At 37.7% G+C, this 19,613-nt stretch overlaps 1 protein-coding gene across 2 annotated transcripts; it reads right to left on the reverse strand.

Annotated features, from left to right (window-relative positions):
• Positions 1–7,792: 7,792 nt before the first annotated feature.
• Positions 7,793–19,594, reverse strand: ABHD13 (abhydrolase domain containing 13). 2 transcript variants are annotated; one of them, XM_080359073.1, is made up of 3 exons: positions 19,406–19,594; positions 17,668–17,703; positions 7,793–12,924 (listed from the first exon to the last, which is right to left on the reverse strand). In XM_080359073.1, the coding sequence occupies exon 3, from the start codon at positions 12,887–12,889 to the stop codon at positions 11,876–11,878; it is 1,014 nt and encodes a 337-aa protein (XP_080215199.1). In that variant the 5' UTR covers positions 12,890–12,924; positions 17,668–17,703; positions 19,406–19,594; the 3' UTR covers positions 7,793–11,875. The 2 variants fall into 2 exon arrangements, with proteins under 2 accessions (XP_080215199.1, XP_080215198.1); XM_080359072.1 differs by lacking the exon at positions 17,668–17,703.
• Between the last annotated feature and the right edge of the window lie 19 nt (positions 19,595–19,613).

Raw genomic sequence — 19,613 nt, forward strand, 5'->3', positions numbered from 1 at the left:
TTGCGGCAGCTTGCTATTACTGTTTCCCATTATCTTTCCATTTAGGCACAGCTGGTACCACCAGTAAGTCTTATCTAGAAATGCAGAAATGATGTAAAGTTTCCTGGCAGCCTATCATCCAGTGCTCCTTAAGGGACATACATATATGAATGACAATGTGTGGGCCTCTGTATGTGTGTGTAGGTATATAGATGTACTGTGTATATACACTATATCATATATATTTATATATATATACTAGTATCTAAAATGCCTATATGCCTATAGAGGGGACAACCTGTTAAAAAAAAGATGTTTGTGGTTTCCTAAACATAAGAGTGAAATATATTCCAAGGTATGTGTAACAAATTACTGGTCTCTCAACTGTCTGAAGTTGCGGATTCAGTTCATCACACTAACTTGAAAAAGTATGACATTTTATTAAACTTATTTAATAAATATAGTTTCTCTAGAGAATTCCAGAACCTGGACTAGTGCAAAAGGGGAGGGTAGAGGGGTGTAGAAGGAAAACAACATTTAGAGAATTTAAAAAAACAAAACAAAACAAAAAAACCCCACAACAAACCCCAAACAACAACAACAAAAACCCACCACAAAACAAAAACAACCCCCTGAACTTTAAATATGTATGCTTAAGTTTTTCAGGTGAATCCTGAGTGTCTGACTTAAGCTCATATTTTTAAGATTTTACTAGTCCTTTCATCTTTAAACTCTGCATTATGAATTAATTTCCTCTTTGCAGTGGCAAATATCCTAAATATCCTAGATGTGTTCCTATACTTTTTGTAGTGTCTTCTTACACAAAATTAAAGTCTTACACGTTTGTTAAAAGTTTCGGTGGCCCAGAACAGAAAAAAAAAAAAAAGATCAAAAAGCATCAGAAATAGGGTTAAAATCAACAGGTCAACCCTCCACACTGGAATCTTTTTTCTTTTTTTTTTTTTTTGTTTTTTTACCATGTAAATAAACTTTATCTTTGCAGGACAGAGAACTTCTACAGGTCTGTCTGAATATTGTGTAATGAATCCTGATGGCAACACCCATCAGAGTAGTTCAAATCAAGTTGATTCTGATGGGAAGGAGAAGGTAGAAGGAGCAACAACAGAGTAACAACTTCTGTAGCCTCTTCCTCTCCTATTTCTTAAGTCTATGAGAAACTGAGGGCCGTTATAAGCTTTATCTTCTGTTGTGATGCAAGATAGTCCTTTCCTGACTTTGCCATCTCTAGCAACTACCCAATATCCGGCACAGGCAAGTAATTATTTTCCTAAATGCAGAAGAAAAATAGTGATACCACGTATCTTAGCATGCCCCTAGAAGGCACGTATATACTGCGACAAATGATACAGAAATCAGTGCAGTGTGGAATAAGAGCAGAATACCATACAGTTTCTGCATATTTTCAAGGTCTTTGTTCCTGTACGTTTTTAAAGTGAAGTTAAGGTGTAAATGGGGCTGCATTTTGAAAGACATTTAAGATGCACTAAGATAGTTTTTTTGGAACAGAATAAGCAATTATTAAAACTAAGCAGACATGCCTTGAAGCATCACTAGACATCAGAACATTATCAGACTAGTACTGACTGTTCCAAAAATAAAATGATACGACAGTTGGAAATGAAGTGCTATTTAAGAAAATGAAACCAAGTGAGCGAATGAAAGTTATAACTAGCTATCCAGGAACACTGAGAAACAATTGGCCACTGAGGTCTCTGCTGTCTTTAACACATAAGAAAATGACAGGTATATAATTAGCATCACTGTAGTTGCTTCTAGAGAAAATAGGCTGTTCCCAGACTCCACACCTTCTTTAAATGCGGTCATTATTTGGGCTGACAAAATAACTGTGGCACAGAGGACTTCTGTAAGACATCTGGCTTTGTCCTGCTTATCATTCTGATAAGTGAGGATTTCAAAGGGGAGATGCAGAAAATCAGAACAGCCCCACACAGCAAATTGTTAAATTCAACAGATATTTCTAGCTGAGTATCAAAGGGATTGCTCTGTTTGCAACCTTGTGCTGTTCTGTAGTTCCGTGACCAGTTAAATGATTCGAAGAAAAAAATATTTTTAGATAACTTTTATGATGACAAAAACACAGTGGAACACTAAATATTGACAGTGAGAGATCAATCATGAAAAACAACATGAACTACCTAGAAATTTACTTAGTTGAAAAGCTTCCATTTTAACACAATCAAATGAAGCTTCAGGAAATTGCAGACTACTAATTGCATTAAAGCAAAAATTCAGAAAAATTACTTTAAAAAACCCAAACAAAGAAAGAAACAAACAAAAAATTAGTTGCAGAGCCCAGAGCATGGAGTCAGTGCCTCGATGCTTGCCACTATGTCTTGTCATAACATACTGTTCTTGCGATTCCTCTTGTTGGCAGAGCTGCAAAGTTGTCCTTAACCTGCTTAAAGCAAAGTCAATAAGATTAACACACGTGCAGTTCTTTCTGTGTTTCTAAGTAAGGTACAACTGAAATGGACTAAGGAGTGCTCAGATTAGCCTTCCATTAGCAGACAGGGGAGGGTGTTGACTCCAGCTGAACATGAGCTGTCAGTGGAACATTCTTGTAGAAACAGAAGTACAACATTTGGATATATATACGGGAGCAAAATATTAAGTGAAAATAAAAGGTAGCAGTAATTCTGCTATATCGACAAAACTATTTGCATATAATCATGACTGCCAAAATCGAACAGTGAAAAGGTTCAGAACAAAAATCTAGAATGAATATAAGAGGACTAAAGAACTCGTCATGGAAAGGGCATTCAGTTTGTGGTTAGCAGCCTGCCTCTACTGGCCAGCTTCCCTGAAAAACGTTTTGCAAAAGTTTATACTATATTAACTGCTTTTGGCTCAAGATGCTATGCTACACATGCATGCAGTAAAAATGTGGGGCAACAAGGAATCACTGCAAGTCCAGTTCAAAGCAATGTTTTCCAAAGTATTTCTAGAAAAGAAAATGCTACTGCATTAAACTGCAGAAACCTAGTCCTGGCCATCTCATTCTAGAAGCAAATAAGAATAAATGCTTATAATAAAATATTCTGAAAATATGATCTTATTTTGCGTGCACAGTACAGTTGATGCATGCACACAATGAATCCAACCATTTAGTGCCTCCTTAACCCAAAGAATGAACTACGTTGAACTCTCAGGTTAACTGACTAACAGATCTCGTTAATTTAGCCACAGGAAACTATTGAGAAATGCCTTGGATAGTCCAAAGTTTTTTATTCAACCAAGTCTTCTACTTTTGGGAAAAAGAGCAAACTTCTAGGTAAAACTCAAAATAAGAAGAAACCAAACCAAACCAAACCCAGTACCACTGAAGACTCTCAACAGTGAGAATGTTTTCATGAAGGGAAATGGATTCCTGAACAAAATCAAGGCTGGCTACACCTTCCAAGATGTTACAGCAGAAACAAACCCTATAATTTCTGCAAATTTTTAATTTCCGTTATGCAGTATGTCAGATTAAATGATCAGGATGGGCGCTGCTAAACTGCAAATTTATAACACATCATCACTACATCTGCGGGGAACCAAGGCAGAGATAGTAAGCAATCACACAGGAAATTTGTGGTTGAACCAGAAACTGAACTCTTGATTTCCTGAAATCCAGTACTGTACTTTAACCACAAAAGCATCCTCTTTGAGGGGGAGGAAAATCCCATAATGAAGTTTAACGTACAAAAGAGAAGCAGATTATTTGAATATGAAGACTTGGGTAAAAACCCAATTTACCGAAGAAATTTAAAAGTTTACTTAAAAACAAAGGTTGTGCAGATGCTGCAGCCCAGAGATCCAGACAAATATCGATGGCCACACTAAAAGTATGCTTCCAGTGGCAAAGGTCCAACTTCGCATAACTTCTGAAGTAACCACAAAATGTAACTGGTCCCTGTGGTTATCACAAAAAGAAAGAGGCCACAACAGCTTGCCTTACTACACTGGACAGTGTAGAACTGATAGAGGAGCAAAGAATAAGCAAAGATTCAATTTTAAACACATTTAGTTTCAAGTCCTTTCTGAAGATGGACAACATGGATGGACTATTTTGGAAGATATAAAGGAATAAATCCTGTATGACAGTTTTCTGCTGTTACAGGTATCTGTATTAAGAGTATTCACAGATAGCTCTCTGAAACAGTACACATTCCTTTCAAGGACATTTAATTAGTTCTTTTAGCCATTAACTGCAATTTATGAAGTAGCAAAAGCAGGTACGTTCCTGCCTCACATATAGATAAAAAAAATCATTCTCTTGTGGATACTGTGTTCCTATCATCTTAAATTTTAGGGAGCTGTTGAATCCCTTGCAAGTAAAGGATGTATTTTACAAACAGTTAAAGACATATTTGATATATTACCTTGTTAAAAGGAAAGAAAAATAAAGATTCTATGAGATTTTTCTGAAGCGAAATAGATATTAGTTTCTCTTTGCCTCTCAGTTTCTAAATTGCCAGGATAACATGAATGTCCCTGCGCATTTTAGATATTTAGATTTCCCATGCTTGATTTATTCCTTGCCAAAGACTTTATTTCTCTAGACATCTAGACAATTCAGGTCCAAATCTGGCAAACATATCACAGACAGTAAACATGCAGCTGACTTATAGTCATCATTACTTTTTATGTATTTACCACAGTGCTTTCAAAAAGAACAGGAAAAAGCACAGGAAGAAAAAGCAATTATTATAGGTGTATTTCAAAGTATGCAGCAGAACCAACAAGAAATATAAAATAATTTTTAAAATATATAAAAGATACAAAGAAAACATAAGATTTATGTACCACAGCAACATAATGCCAGTCTCCTCCCTCCCCCGACCCCCGGCCCCATTCTCCACCATGACGTTATAGCAATTCCCTCTTACTGCACAGGGGAAAAGGAGCTCTGTCATCCAGCTGTAGCTCACTTCTCTTACAGTCTCACTGGCCTCGCTATCCAGCAACATGGAGTATCGCACTTCTTCACCTCTTTGACACCGTACAACTTGACAAATTTTGCACAGATGGGCTAAAAAAGCATTTGTATGGGAACAAAATAAACAAGGAGCCATGGTCCTTCATGTGGGAGTGGCCGCTCTTCTGCTGCTGCAGCCGGTGGACCTTTTAATAGAGGGCACAGGCCTGGGATCCAAGTATTTTCAAATAATTGCGTTATTTCTTCATAGCTGTATCTAATTGCTACACTCCCCCTGAGCCGTCAACGACAGAAAGGGAATGGTTCTCTGCCTGACCTTTTCCTTTGATTTTTTGTAAATAATTAGCCCATACCAGATGTAAGCATCATGCAAAACAGCTGTAGAATTTCCTTTCTTTGCATCTGTAAGGAGCAAAATCCGTTCCTTAGTTGCGCATCAAAACTAGTGACAACATCCCTTCAAACTTGGTATGTGAACATACATTTTATGTCAGGAGCCTTCCAGTTGTGCATTATTTAGCTCATTGCCTAACATTATTAAAAGTGTATCTCCACTTATTACGAGTGGCACCATGTTCTGTAATACATTTAAACTAGGTCTGCTCTTCAGCTGTATTGCCTTTCAGAGAAAGAAAAATTACTGTTTTTCAAGACACAGGAGAGTTATTCTGTCGCCACACAAGCTGAAGCATAACAAATTAATCACATCAAGATTTTCAAAACATGTCCAGAAGTATTTTCCTTATCTGTTTACAGAGAAAGAACTCTGCAAAAATTCTAAAATGAAGACCCTGAATAGGGTCCAACAAAAGTTTTAAAGCTCAGGCATGTTTCAGATCTTCAGACCAAACAATTTTTGTTTAGCTGATGGTTCAGTATTTTCTCAAAACCTTACCTACCTCTACTTGATCTTTTTAACTGACAGCAAGTTCTCTGCCTCTGGTTTAGGTTTCATTTCTAGCATTTTAGTTCAGATGTTCATATATCATTATGAATGTTTACTGTGATCTAAGCAGTACTTAAAAATTGTGAGAGAAATGAAACCACTATATTTTACCTATCTGATATGAAGGCCTATATAGAATCTCAGAATAGTTGGGGTTGGAAAGGACCCCTGGAGATCATCTAGTCCAATTCACCTGCTAAAGCAGGTTCACCTAGAGCAGATCACACAGGAATGTGTCCAGGCAGATTTTGAATGTCTCCAAAGAAGGAGACTCCACAACATCTCTGGGCAGCCTGTTCCAGTGCTCTGGCACCCTCAAAGAAGTTTCTTCCTCATGCTTAGATGGAACCTCCTGTGTTTCAGTCTGTGCCTGTGGCCCCTCATCCTATTGTTGGACACCACTGCAAGGAGTCTGGTCCCATCCTCTTGACACCCACCCTTGAGATATATATAAACATTGATGAGATTGCCTCTCAGCCTTCTGTTCTCCTGGCTGAACAGACCCAGCTCTCTCAGCCTTTCCTTGTAAGAAAGATGCTCCTGACCCCTGATCATCTTTGTAGCTCTCCACTGGATTTCCTCCAGTAAATCCTTGTTTTTCTTAAACTGGGGAGCACAGAACTGGCTGCAGTTCTCCAGATGCAGCCTCACCAGGGCACAGTAGAGGGCGAGGAGAACCTCCCTCCACCTGCTGGTCACACTCTTCTTAATGCATCCCAGGATATTACTGGCCTTCTTGGCCACAAGGGCATATTGTTGACTCATGGTCAACATGTTGTTGATTAGAACTCCCAAGTTCTTCTCTGCAAAGCTGCTTTCCAGCATATCTACTAAGGAAATTATTATAACATCATGAGACACTTCAGGACACAGGTTATGTCGCACATTGTAGCCCAGCTGCTTTATCGATGTTCAAATAAGAAAAAGCAAATGCAGGATTTGCATTTTTTAGAGTAATGCTGTGCAAGTAAAGTTTAGTGATGTGCTTCCCAAAACAGCAAAGTGCTTTTCATTCAAGGGCAGTATTCACATGAAGTACCTGGATCTGAGTTGCTCCTTAACTTTAATTGCTTCCTTTTCAAGAATTAAAAATACTTTTTTCAATTAAAAATTAATAGTTATCTTGAATAAAGTGTCAAAAATATACCACTTACTTCCCTACCTGTTTCCTAGTTATTGGATTAAAACTGAACTATAAGCCTTGCAGTAATCCAAGAGAGGACACACATTTTGCAGCTTTAGAAAAGACAGCAGTAAATCTTTATTTTCTACGCATTTCACATTAACCATGCAGGATGGGAGCAGAGGTGATATAAGCTCAGTTATGCATTTCTCTGTAAGAAAGTAGAAATTGCTTCAGCTTGAGTATCCTTCTGCAGCTACATGGAGTATAAACCTACAACAGTGGCATTATAGCATTTAAAATTGACATTTAAAATATTACCAGCAAAAGGTGTCAAAACTAGTTAGACACACTTAAAAAATATTTCCCAAGTGACATAATATGTAGATCACCCCTCAGTCCCCCAGATAATAGAGGAACTTTGAAATGCAGAATGTGTTAAAAGTGATGGAAAGCTACCACATTATCATTTTACTTATTAACACTTCCTGAAAGTGAGGATACGTGACAGAGCTTAGAAAGAGATTCTTGTAATATAGTTTTTTCCCGCTGTAATAGCTTTCCACAAACACTGTACCTAATGATGCAGATGTCTATTGCATGTGCTCTGGTTTTAGTAAGTAACTGAAAATGGTATCTCGAGGTTGATGAGTTACCATGCATACAAAAATACCCCTGGACATACTGAAGACAGGCCACAAACTAGAACAAGACATTAACAGCACTTTTAATGTATCAATTTATTGCATATGTCAGTACATAAAAATAGAAAAGTGTTTTTCGTAAAATAATTTTATTTTAAAAACCAGACTAGAATGAGAATGTAAAACTTTGCCACAATTAGCACATATACAGTAACGTTTACGCTTTGTCTACAAAACTTAAGAATACTTTATAAGACATTTTTGCTTTAACTATAAATAAAAGAAAAAACAAATTATAAGCTTGCATCATATATTCAATGACTGTTTCTGAATTCAAAACACAAGTGTTATTTAGAATTTCAATATGCTATCTGTATTTACACTTCTGCAGGGTTCAACTCTACATTATACAAGCAGGATGGCACTGTAAATTATTCGTAACGGGATACATCAGGCTGATCCCACTACATGCAAGAGGCACCAATTTTATATTTGGCAGAAGTGCCCCTAGCGAAATCACTTGTCATTAACAAAAATAAAAATGTACTTCTCAAGTATTGAATTATGAAATATGAATGGAGGTATGTCTGCATCTTTCTACTAATAGAAGAGACCATACCTTGAACTCTCAATTCGGCCTTGCAGTCTTCACTGTGAACACCCCACGTGATGCAAATGATTAGCTCAGAGATGCTGAGATGCATATTTTTTATTAATAGTTAATCCACCTGCCCTTCAACTGAGAGATTGTCTGTAGCTTACCAAATCTATTTGTGCTCTATCTCTAATTTTACCTGAGAAATGGACATGAGGGCAGCTACACAAAGTTTTTTTCAGAGGAAAACTTATCTTCTCTCTCCACATTTCACAGTTCAAAAACAAATATTGGGAATGTAAACTTGCATTAAGCAGGAAGCCTCAAGTATTTCCACTAATTAAAACCACACACACATGTGCACACACAAGGTCTTACACTGGACGCTTCCTTAGAAGGACTCTGGTGCTAAAACTGTTCCAGTTCAACTCCTGACCCTCTCCATGCCTTTTTTTTGTTGTTGTTTAAAGTTCCTCTTGTAAAAGAGACAATTCCTTTAACAAGCAAATTTAAACTATGAGGCTTTCTTACAAACCCATGAAAGTAACTCAACTTCCTCTTCCCAAACTAGAGATTTATATATGCAGGACAAATACTTAGGAAACATCTATTACATAGGCAAATGAAGAACTGTTAAGGGAAAACATAAAATGGTATTAAGTGAAATAAATGCAACAGTATCATAATACACCTTTTGGCAATTTGAAGTTATTACTATTGTGTTGCTTGCAGTTCACTTTTTAGCAGCAGACAACCGAGTTTCCATCACACGGACCATAAAACTAAAAGAATTCCTGACTTGTCAGAACAAGCTTCTTTCCTCTTCTCCTTCCCTTAAAAGATCATGCATACAGCAGTGGAATATTTGCATTAAAAATAATTTCCTTCCTATTTTCTTTCCATGTATTTCATAGCCAATGCTATGAAAGAGAGCAAGATGGACATTCATTCACAAGTGTACGTGGTCAGCCCATTACAGGAGAAGCAAAAATGTGCATTTGTGGAAGGTGGAAAAAAAAACACATTAAGTGGAAAGAATGCATATATTACAATTGTATCTTCTCATATCAAATACTCAGAAAATTAGACAAAGTTTAATCTTTATGTCATGCAACCAATATAGTGAAAAGATCTGGCTTGACAATTAAAAGCAATGTTTAGATACAGTCCACTTTGAACAGCTCCAGATTGCCATAAACTAATGCCACACATTTGACTCTGACTTCGCAACTGTGTGCCCAAACAAAAATACTTCTTTTGTATGGAGGTGTCACATAGCGGAGGGAATTCTGTTACTTTAGGAATCAACATTTTATTAAAAAGAAAAAAAAAAAAGTATTTAATGGTAAGTTATGACAACTTCTAAAACATTTAGTTTCTCTTCATTCTGTCTCCAGCAATCAACCTTTTGGCCTTATCAACATATATTTAGAAAAAACAGTATTTGCCCTCTTATTTTCCTTCTCTCCCTCAATTCTAAAATAATGTGAACCAGCTGAAAAACTATGCAAGCAGCTCACATTGTTATTTTAGAACACATCAGGGAAAGGGAATGCTATGCCTATTAACACCCTTCTGTTATATAAACACCCCACCTCAGCCAAACTTTACCAATATACCTTCCCTACCTGTCTGTCCCCCAAAAAATACCACCACTGGAAGGCTGATGAGATAGTTTTGGCTTAATTCAGATTTGAAACTACGCTACGTCTATAATGATTTTAGGACTACAGATCCAAAAAAGGTTATAGCTTTTCCAATCACCCCTAAGAAAACCTTAATAATGGTGTGACAAAAGATAGTTACCAGAGAAAGCAACTTCTGGTAGGTATGCTTACTTAAAAAAAAAAGTAAAGATGTATCACCCTATCTGTAAATTGCTGACAACTATTACTGACGTGTACATAAGACTTGTAATTCTAAGTAATAAATTTTAGGAGGCATAACCATTAAGGCACCAGTTCAAGAAAGCAGTTTTATTCAACCAGAGAATTTAAACACAAGCTTAAAATACCACTGCCCACCAGGAAACAGATTATGTGTGCTGAGATGCTTTTCTGAATCAGGACAATGTGGCAGAAAAGTTTATTTCAAAAATTCAATCCAAAGGACAATTGTATGGATTGTGTGGGAAATCTTCCACAGTTTGTTCTTTCCATAAAAAAAATATTTTGAAGAGGCAAACTATCATCTGCAGCAAATGAGAAATTAAACCTGCAGAAGAGATTCAAACAGCCCCACATTCTAATATGGACTATGCTAACAGCATTCAACTTCGATATGACTATCTAGGACAGGGACCCCTAACGACAAACAAAAAAGAATGCTAAAATTCAGTCAGTATCAAACTCTCTCAATTTAAGTACTGGCAGCTCTGAAATGGTGACACTAGCTTAAAAAATCTCAGCAAAGCTAGAGAAAACTGCTGATGGTTAGGCTACTTCGTCAAGGTACAACAGAACTGTAGAATACTGTAAAATACTTTTTGCAAGCAAATAGGTATGACTAACTAAGCTCAGGTCTACTAAATTTAATGCACTGCTCATTTTTATTATCCTTACTGTAACAACTGTATACATTGATCTCTATAATCATGTGACCAGTGGAAATTATTTGGATTTTTGGCAGTATAAATAAAGGGCACAGACATTTAACTACACCAACCTAAAAAAAAAAAAAAAAAAAAAAAGAAAAAAGAAAATTGAGGACAAATACATAGTTTCATCTTGTATTGACATTCCTTTCTATCACACCCACCCACTCTGCCTTAGGAAATCCCACCTCAAATGCACAAGCAGATCAATATCAACAAATAGTTTGCCTGTATGTTAGTGAGGAGAGCTTGGTGCAGACAGTAGCTTAAATGACACCGCTCCCTTTTGAAGGTTACTTCCTATTTTTTATGAAGAAATTGTCTGGGCAGAATCCTGAAGCCATGATGTTTAGGCACATACAACTTTCTGGGCACTATTATAATACAAACAGTAAAATGAAAACAGAGAAGGTGTCTTTTCCACATCAGTTGCAGTTTGAAATCTATACGTATGCAGAATCATAAAAAAACAGTTAATAACCCAGGATGGCATGCCTGCATGTATACTCAACCATTAGTGTTATTTTATATTATTTAGCACATTAAAGACTTCCCATCTTGGATAATATAAAATTTCAAGGAATAAAGCACTAATCTCATGCATGGCACACTTCAAATAAAAGAATTCCAAGAGAAGCAAGAAATCATTGTGCTAACCATGACTGTCCAAAAAGTTCACTCATTCAGCAGTGAATACTGAAAATGCTCCCATTGTTTTAAACTAATACATTCTGTACTACTTCTGTAGCAAGTTCCTTTAATAGTATCAGTTGTACATATCAAACAAATGGAATATATGGACAGAGATACCAAAAAAAGTATAAGAAAGACATAAAATGGTTCATTTACAATGCTGCAAGTGTAAAAGTTATCTGAACATCTTAATAAAGCATCAGACCTTTCCAAGTTTAATTTCACTCTTTAGTCAAGTACAGACATGACATACGGTTAAAAAATGGACATTCTTTTACCACTTTTCACAAATCAAGGTAGAGTGCAGGTACATCCTCCACCCCATAGAAGAATATCAATTTATATTATTGTTACATTAGAGGAGGTTTTCGCCATTTCTTCAGGGGAGTGACTCTTTATTACTTCTTTGATGAACTGTTCAAGTGCAGTGAAATAACCCTGGCACTGCCAAGTGTCATTATGAGTTCCATCAGGAAATATCGCCAATCTCTTAGTCCGAGCTGGGGATAATTCATAAAGTTGCTTCATCATAACTGGTGGAATTAACTGGTCAGACAACCCCGAGATGAAGAGAGAAGGCATTCTGCACTGAGAGATTTTTCTGTAGGACAGAAATTTATTTTTGTAGCACCATAAAGGAAGATATCTCATTGGAAAGAAGGAAAACAAAGTGCTGGCCATGTACGGGATGCTAAGAAAGGTGTTCTCCACCACGATGGCAGAAATCCTATGGGAATTTTCAGAAGCTAAATGAATAGCTACTGCTCCCCCCAAGGAACGGCCAAAAAGAATAATTTTTGTTTTATCAAGGTCAGACCGAGTCATCACATAGTCTAACACAGCCTCAGAATCTAAGTACAAACCTTCTTCACTTGCTTCTCCTTCACTTTTCCCATACCCTCTATAATCGACAAGAATTAAGTTGACTTTCAAGTTTACCAGCATTAACAAAGCATTTGGCAACCTGTGGCCAATGTTGCCTGCATTCCCATGAAAGTAAATGATGGTTGGAGAATATGCTGCATTGTCCCCTGTGTATCTCAGCAGAATAAGATTGAGAAGAACTCCATCTTTGGTTTTGATGAAGATGTTTTCATGTGGTATACCAGTAGGCATAGGAACATAAAGGCGTGATGAAGAGGGCTGTTCAGGAAAGTAAAGCAGTACATCCTGGAATTTATACAATATACCTGCTATCGATACACATATTAATATAAGTAGTATAATGCCGCCGTACAAGTGAAAAGTTACTATCAAGGGTAAAAGACAAATACGGCAGAGACTCCAAGACCAGGAAGCCAAAGCGAGTAGCCATCTTTTAACAAAGGTCCAAAGCATCCATGACTTTTCCATTGTAGAAGTCAGTGGTCTTTTACTCCAAGTAAACCCTGTAAAAAAATCCCAAACATAAATATATCAATAGAGGGGAAAGAAAAAGGAAGTGATTTAAGCATTCATACGTGCAGAAGATTAATGGCAAGTCAATATATCAAAGAATAAATATCAAACTTGGTGGCAAACTCTAAGCAAAAGGCTTTTGAACTCTTCAAAATATCATTATTTCAGCTGGCAAGGTCCATCAGCAGCACCAGAAATTTGTTTGACTGTGACCGTAATAACTTATATTTTCCCTCAGCTTTCCCTACCGATCAAGAGAACAACCATACAGACCATATCACCAGTTAAAGGTTCTCATATAAGTAATTCTAGAATCCAGTGAACACAAACAAAAATAGTCCTTATTTCCAAGTTGCTACTGATTAAGTCCAAGAGGAGCACCCAACAAGCCTATGAACTTTGCTTTGCAACCAGTGGCTGCTCAAAATGCACACAGGGCCTGCTATTGTTTAGTAGCTGTCTTTCAGAGTCTTGATCAACTGTGGTTACAGAGCAACAAGGTCAGAAGAGACTCCTCTATAGTAAGATTCTGCATTGTCGTTACATTTATGACAGCTGTTTTGCTATATTTGCATTGGTTCTGATATATAATGATAGATCTCCACTACCAGAGCAGTAATCTGTATTAAGTCTTCGGCTGAATGAAAGATCATATCATCATACAAGACCACTGAAAATGGTCAGCTAACTACATTATTCTCTGATCAATGAAAATCACAACTGCTGGAAAGTACAGACATGAAAACAGACTCATGACAAAAACACACACAGAGCATAAAATAAGGAGAGTGATGGTAATGATAATAGATTAAATCTTCTTTCCAAACCTAAGACATAGTTATGTCTCCAAGCATAAACAGAATCTCTCACATTATTCACTACTGGGTTCTAGTGTAATAAGGAAGTAGGCAAAACCTGCAACACCTACATCAGAACTACAGTAACCAGCCAGTTGCCACTGAGTCGATTAACCTGCCTGGGAGGGACAACAGGAGCACACTTGTTTACAAACACTGTAAATTATGTAGCAGATAATAATTACAGTTTAGACACAAAGTTATGCTGTAGTGCAGTAAGAAGCTGAATTAACTCCAAAGGAGTTGGACACACAGAGATGCATCCAAGCATTCAGTTAAGTCACAGGACCCACACTGAAATAAACTGTATGTCCCAGTACTGCTGGAAAGGGCTGCAACTACACCAGTCACCTTAGTAGGTTCCAGTGATAAAAGGTGACCTCTGCAGCCACAGTCCGATAAGCCCCCAATATGACCAGGAAAAACTGCCACCTGTAATCACTTCATGCAACAACTAGATATAAATCAGAAATAAAAATCTGTTACATCTTAAGATTCACATATTAACCAAAGGCAACATGAAATTAAGATTTTATATAGTGTATCTACTCCAAACATGTAAAACTGGCAAACTATGAAGTAGTTTAGAGAGCATTTATCCCAACTTGGTTCTCTTACATTACTTATGAGCTTGTGTTCAATACCCACATCCAAGTATGCACAAATATTGTCTATATGAAAAATTAATTATTGTGATCAATTTCTCTAGTAAATAAGTTGCAGTAATTAGGAGACACAAAGTAGATACCTTAATTTGTAAGAGAACTTCCTAATTCAGTTGACAAACATATCCTGCATTACATTTTAAGACTATAACACTGACAATGACACAGTAAAAGCACTTTCCTTATCTATGCTGTTCAAACTTTTGCTGACTTTCTTATGAAACAAGAGAGACTCCAAAGACACTTTCTCAACAAGACATTCACAAAAGAGTAAGAGACCTATCATTAAAAACAATGACTAAAAACCAAGGAAGTAATAAAAATCTTACTTAAGGTGATTAAGTTTGCAGATAACTATCCCATATACACTAAGGATTGCTGTTCAAAGACAGATACAGCTGATTTTCTAAGCCACGTTAGTTTCATTTTTGCACTGCTTCTATTTTCGTTTCAGTAGGACAGTATGATCAAAATGCTATACTAGTGAGACACTGTTGCTGTGTGATTACTTCATATATATATATATATATATATATATATATATATATATAAAGAGAGAGAGAGAGAGAGAGAGAGATAACAGGGTATATATAAAACCTGGTACTGGAATTGCAAAACTAATGCATCCTACAAATAAAACTCAGCATCTGCTAGTTATCAGGAAGAGCAAACTATACAGCCACAAATGTTTCATACTCACCTACATGTTTAAGTAAAGCTGACTACTCTGCACTAATGAACAACTACATGACTATCATACTTTTCTTCCCATCTGCGTGAAACTTTCAGCTCTGTCCATTTCCAGGCTTGAATCAGACCACATCTATTTCACATCTTACTGCATGGTTTGTTAGCTAGAGAACTAAAATATAAGTTTCCCCCAGGTTCTTCCCTGCCTCCTTTCAATACCAACTGAGAGATCACTAGAAAGGAAAATGATGGTTTCTCAAACAAGTGCACAGGCCTAGAAGAGACTATAAACCAAGTCAATATATGCTCATTCTCAATAAAGCTACAAACTATGCTTTCTATGGAGTCCGAAGCAGCAGGCCTTCCAAGCACTACCTTGTTTGATCTGAACAGTAGAAGATGACACAAGCAGAACCAAATTTCCAGGTAAAGGACATAAATAAAAAGAGTAAGCCGATATACTAATTTTCAGTGAGAGATAAAGTGTTTGTTAACACTTTTTGAAGTGCACGAGATTTAAGACTGCTCAGCATACTGCAAGATTACATACACACACAAACAAACAAAAAATTACATCTCTTCTAGGTCTTTACTCCCCACTACTGTTGTGCTGGATAGGAAGATATAAACCTTTCAAACAGTTTACAATATAACATCTTACGATGCAAACAAACACTTTATGTTGAATTATGAAGAGCATATGTTTTGATTCCCCTGTATCTCTAACTTTTGTGACTAATAGGATGCCAGGTCAATCAGGAAAAAGGGGGGAACAGGGAAGCAAATGGAGCTACCTGAAACTTATTTAGACTTCGAGGTGTTCAACTGAGAAACAGCATGGACCCATCACCTCAACAAGCCCCTCACCTAAACAAGCCTACTTCAGTATTAGACTACAAGAACCGCTTACTGACTTGCTCCACAACTGCCTGACAGCCCAGTTAAAGAAAGAAGTGTGCACCCTTTTATGTCTTCTAAAAGACAACATTTTAATCAATTTCTGTCACCTGCAAATATGCCTAGTTAAGATTTTTTAACAGATGACTGTTTAGCACGATTACTTCTGTTATACTGCCTTCTACTGTTAGAAGTATCACAGCTCTACACAGAATTGGCATGAAAGATCACCCTTGTATTACAGATGGAGATGCTGCAACCAAAGTGAGCAAGTTGGCCAGAGGAAAGTCTTCTATTACAGCCAGAGAAATAAAGTTTCTCTACAGATTTCCTTTTCAGATCTCCTAGATAAAACATTAACCGCTTAGAAATAATTCTTACTTCACTAAAAAAACACTATTGTTTTTGAAGGAACATTATATTCCAGCACTAAAGTAATTGTCATAACTTCTGCCAATGACAAGGCTTTCCTGTAACAGGAAGTCACATCCCATTTTACAGCATATACAGCAACAGTATTTTATAACCGATCATTATTTAAACTAAGTTACAGACTATGAAAACAAGCATAAGGGAGATTTTTTGTTCTTTAAACTTGTCATGAAGTCAATGGCTATGACAAGTACACAGTCATCAAGAGCAGACCATCCAGCTCTATCTGGTAGACGTTTCCCTAGGTAACTCTCACATTAATGAAAATTCCTACAGAAGCTGCTCTTGTTCTTAGCTACTCTCATTGCCAGAAAGTATATCCCAATACTTAAAAGGAAGAAAGACTAACTTAAATTTGCTACTTCCAGTTTAATGTTTATTAACCTCCAAATATGTAACCCACCCTCAGTTTCTTCAGACTATATAAACTCAGCTCCGCTGCTCTCTCCTCACAGATGATGTTTTTTTCAGTCACATATATGATCAGAGCTCTTTCCTCTAGCGTTTATCTGCTTCACGCTACCTTCTGTCCCTCTGATAATGCTGCATTAGAAAGGCTAGCCTTTGTGAATTCAGGTGGTTCCTACAAGGTGGTGTGTTTGTTTTTTTGGGGGGGTATATGTTTTTGTTTTGTTGTTTGTTTTTGTTATTTTGTTTTTTTATGATTGCATAGTTAAAGAGAGAAGTCACAGAACGGGATTGTCTCTCAAAACAGAAATGGAATTTGGAAGTGATGAGCTTCAATTTTATGCCACAGAGAATGGATAGAAACACACTGATCTGTATCTATACATCTCCACTGCTGAATCCACAGTCCAGGAATTATTGCAGACCTCTGTGTTCTATCAGATGAGCTACAAATCCCATAATTAAGTAGCTAATGAAAAATAAAAATCACTCATAATAAAATTCTGAACAAAAAAAATAAAGTCTTTAATGATCAAGACGTTTGAATAATATTCTGCTCTGCCTTAGTGTTATTCTTAAATGGTTAATGCCATTATCAACTGTAGATCATAAAAGCTTAAGTGCAGACTTAATGTACTTGGCAAAATTTTTTCATACATTGTGAATGGTAACTGAAATTACTCTTGTATTTGTCACAAATGCTGTTGAATTATTTGTCTTTGTCTATGTTCTTAATATTAAAAGGTGCTATTTTTACACAATAACCATATTACAAAACGTTTACCTTTGGATCTGATGAGTTCCCAGGGTTCATCTCTGCCTGAAATACAGTTCCATTTATGAACTTTGAGTAAAATTGCTTCTGAATTACACACACAATTACTGTTCGTCTAGAGTTATTTGAAGCCAATAGCCCTAGAAGTTAAATCTGCTTTACTAACGAAACCGTGCAATCATGTTCATACTCCTATCAAGCTTAGCTTTTCTTTGAAATATCTGATAAACGTGAAAACATCCTGAAGTTCAAAAATCACCTCAAAATGTCTTGTGTACAACACTCAATATAAAACATACATAGTGCATAATTACAAAGTTGTAATAGATTTACATTGCCTCATTAAAGCTATCTTTTCGTGTATGCGCAGCCTTGAAGTCAGGATTAAGAAGAGCACTCAGGTGTTTAATGGCTTCTTTCTCATTAAAGAGCTTTAAAAAGCAAAGTTAGTTTTAAGACTCATGGCAGCCCTTCAGATTTCATGGTTTCAAATTGAACAAATAAACAAAATGAGGTAACTCTTAAGAAAAAAAGGGAGATATCTGAGGACATCAGTTTATCTTTGCTGCACTTCCTTCCACTGTACTCCTCCAGACACAGGTAAGCGTTACATTTATTCTTATTTGTTCAGAAGACTTCTGTAAGTAAAAACACTAAGTTCTCGACTGTCTAAAATTAGTTTCAGAGAGGGAACTAATCTGGAAGAAAACCTACAAGTTCAGTAAGAAAAGGATAAATACACTTTCTTAGTGCTAAAAACTTACAGAAATACTCTTGTGTTTTTAAAAATAACAACAACAAAAGTTAACACAGTAAAGTAGCTACTTCTGGCCAAGAAAAAGCAGAGTAAGAACAACTGAATGCCAGACATTTAAGAGCTCTGGCTTTTAAAGTCAGCGAGGCACCTCTCCTATTTATTTCAAACAACAAACTTCCACAGCTCTGCATCAAGTGGTATGTATTTGTAATTGAACATGGAAGTGTTTTCACCTTAACTCTTATCGTTCCCCTCCCAGCTGACATATCTTAATGAACCCTACAAGCATGCACGGTATGATGACAGTACTGTGTAAAAACAAAGCAAACAAAAGAAAACAACAACAAACCAAGGACAGTTTTCATATCAGATCCTTAGCTTTCTAGTGACCATGAGCTCCCAAACCATATTACAAGTCTTTTATTTCCTTTTTTACCTAAAATAAACGTCCTGCTCAGCATTCTCAAGATATTCATTCGGCACATTAAGCAACATTAAAGTTTATCATCTGCCCCATGTTCACCGGGCATCCTCACTTGTAAGAACTGTTCCATATGGCAACAGAAACAAACGAAACACTAGAGCAAGATCTTGCTGCGAAGACGCAAAAGCTCCCCCGGGACCTCGCAGCAAGGCACCTGAAGGAACTTTTGCCGGCGCTGTCAAGGCAGCAGTCCCTCGGGAGACACGTCCCGCACGGCAGGCGCCGGAGCCACGCACGCCCACGGGACAGCACCCGCCCGCCAGCCGCTCCGCCCAGGGAAGAGCCGCGTTCAAGTCACGGCGAGACCCCAAAACCGAATCAAAGCCAAACGTTCCGGCCACCCCACGCCGCCTCCAGCCCGGCCTGCCCGCTCCGCTGTCCCCCCGCAGGCAACACCCGTCTCCCACCCGCCCCGCCGCGGCCTTGCGGGGACGGGACCGGCCCGCCACCTGCCTCAGCTTCCTCCGCCGCGGGGCGCAGCCAGCCCGAGCAGAGGCGACACCCACCCGCCGCATCCTCCCGCGCAGCCGCGGCCGCCGGCGCTGCCTCGGGCCAGCGCGGACCCCGCCGCGCAACTTCAACCACCGCTCCGTCCCAGGCAGGAACTCACGCCCGCCACGGCTTCCGCTTCCGGATCAGGGTCCGTCCGCCCTGTTTTTTTTCCTTTTACCCCGCCCCGGGCGCAGCCGCCCCGGGTTCCGCCAGCGCTTCTCC

This window comes from Nesoenas mayeri (assembly GCF_963082525.1).
Source record: "Nesoenas mayeri genome assembly, chromosome: 1".
Lineage (NCBI taxonomy): Eukaryota > Metazoa > Chordata > Aves > Columbiformes > Columbidae > Nesoenas > Nesoenas mayeri.

What these genes read in the sequence shown, in the direction of transcription:
- ABHD13 (XM_080359072.1), bottom strand. Translation starts at nt 12,889, where the DNA reads ATGGAAAAGTCATGGATGCTTTGGACCTTTGTTAAAAGATGGCTACTC.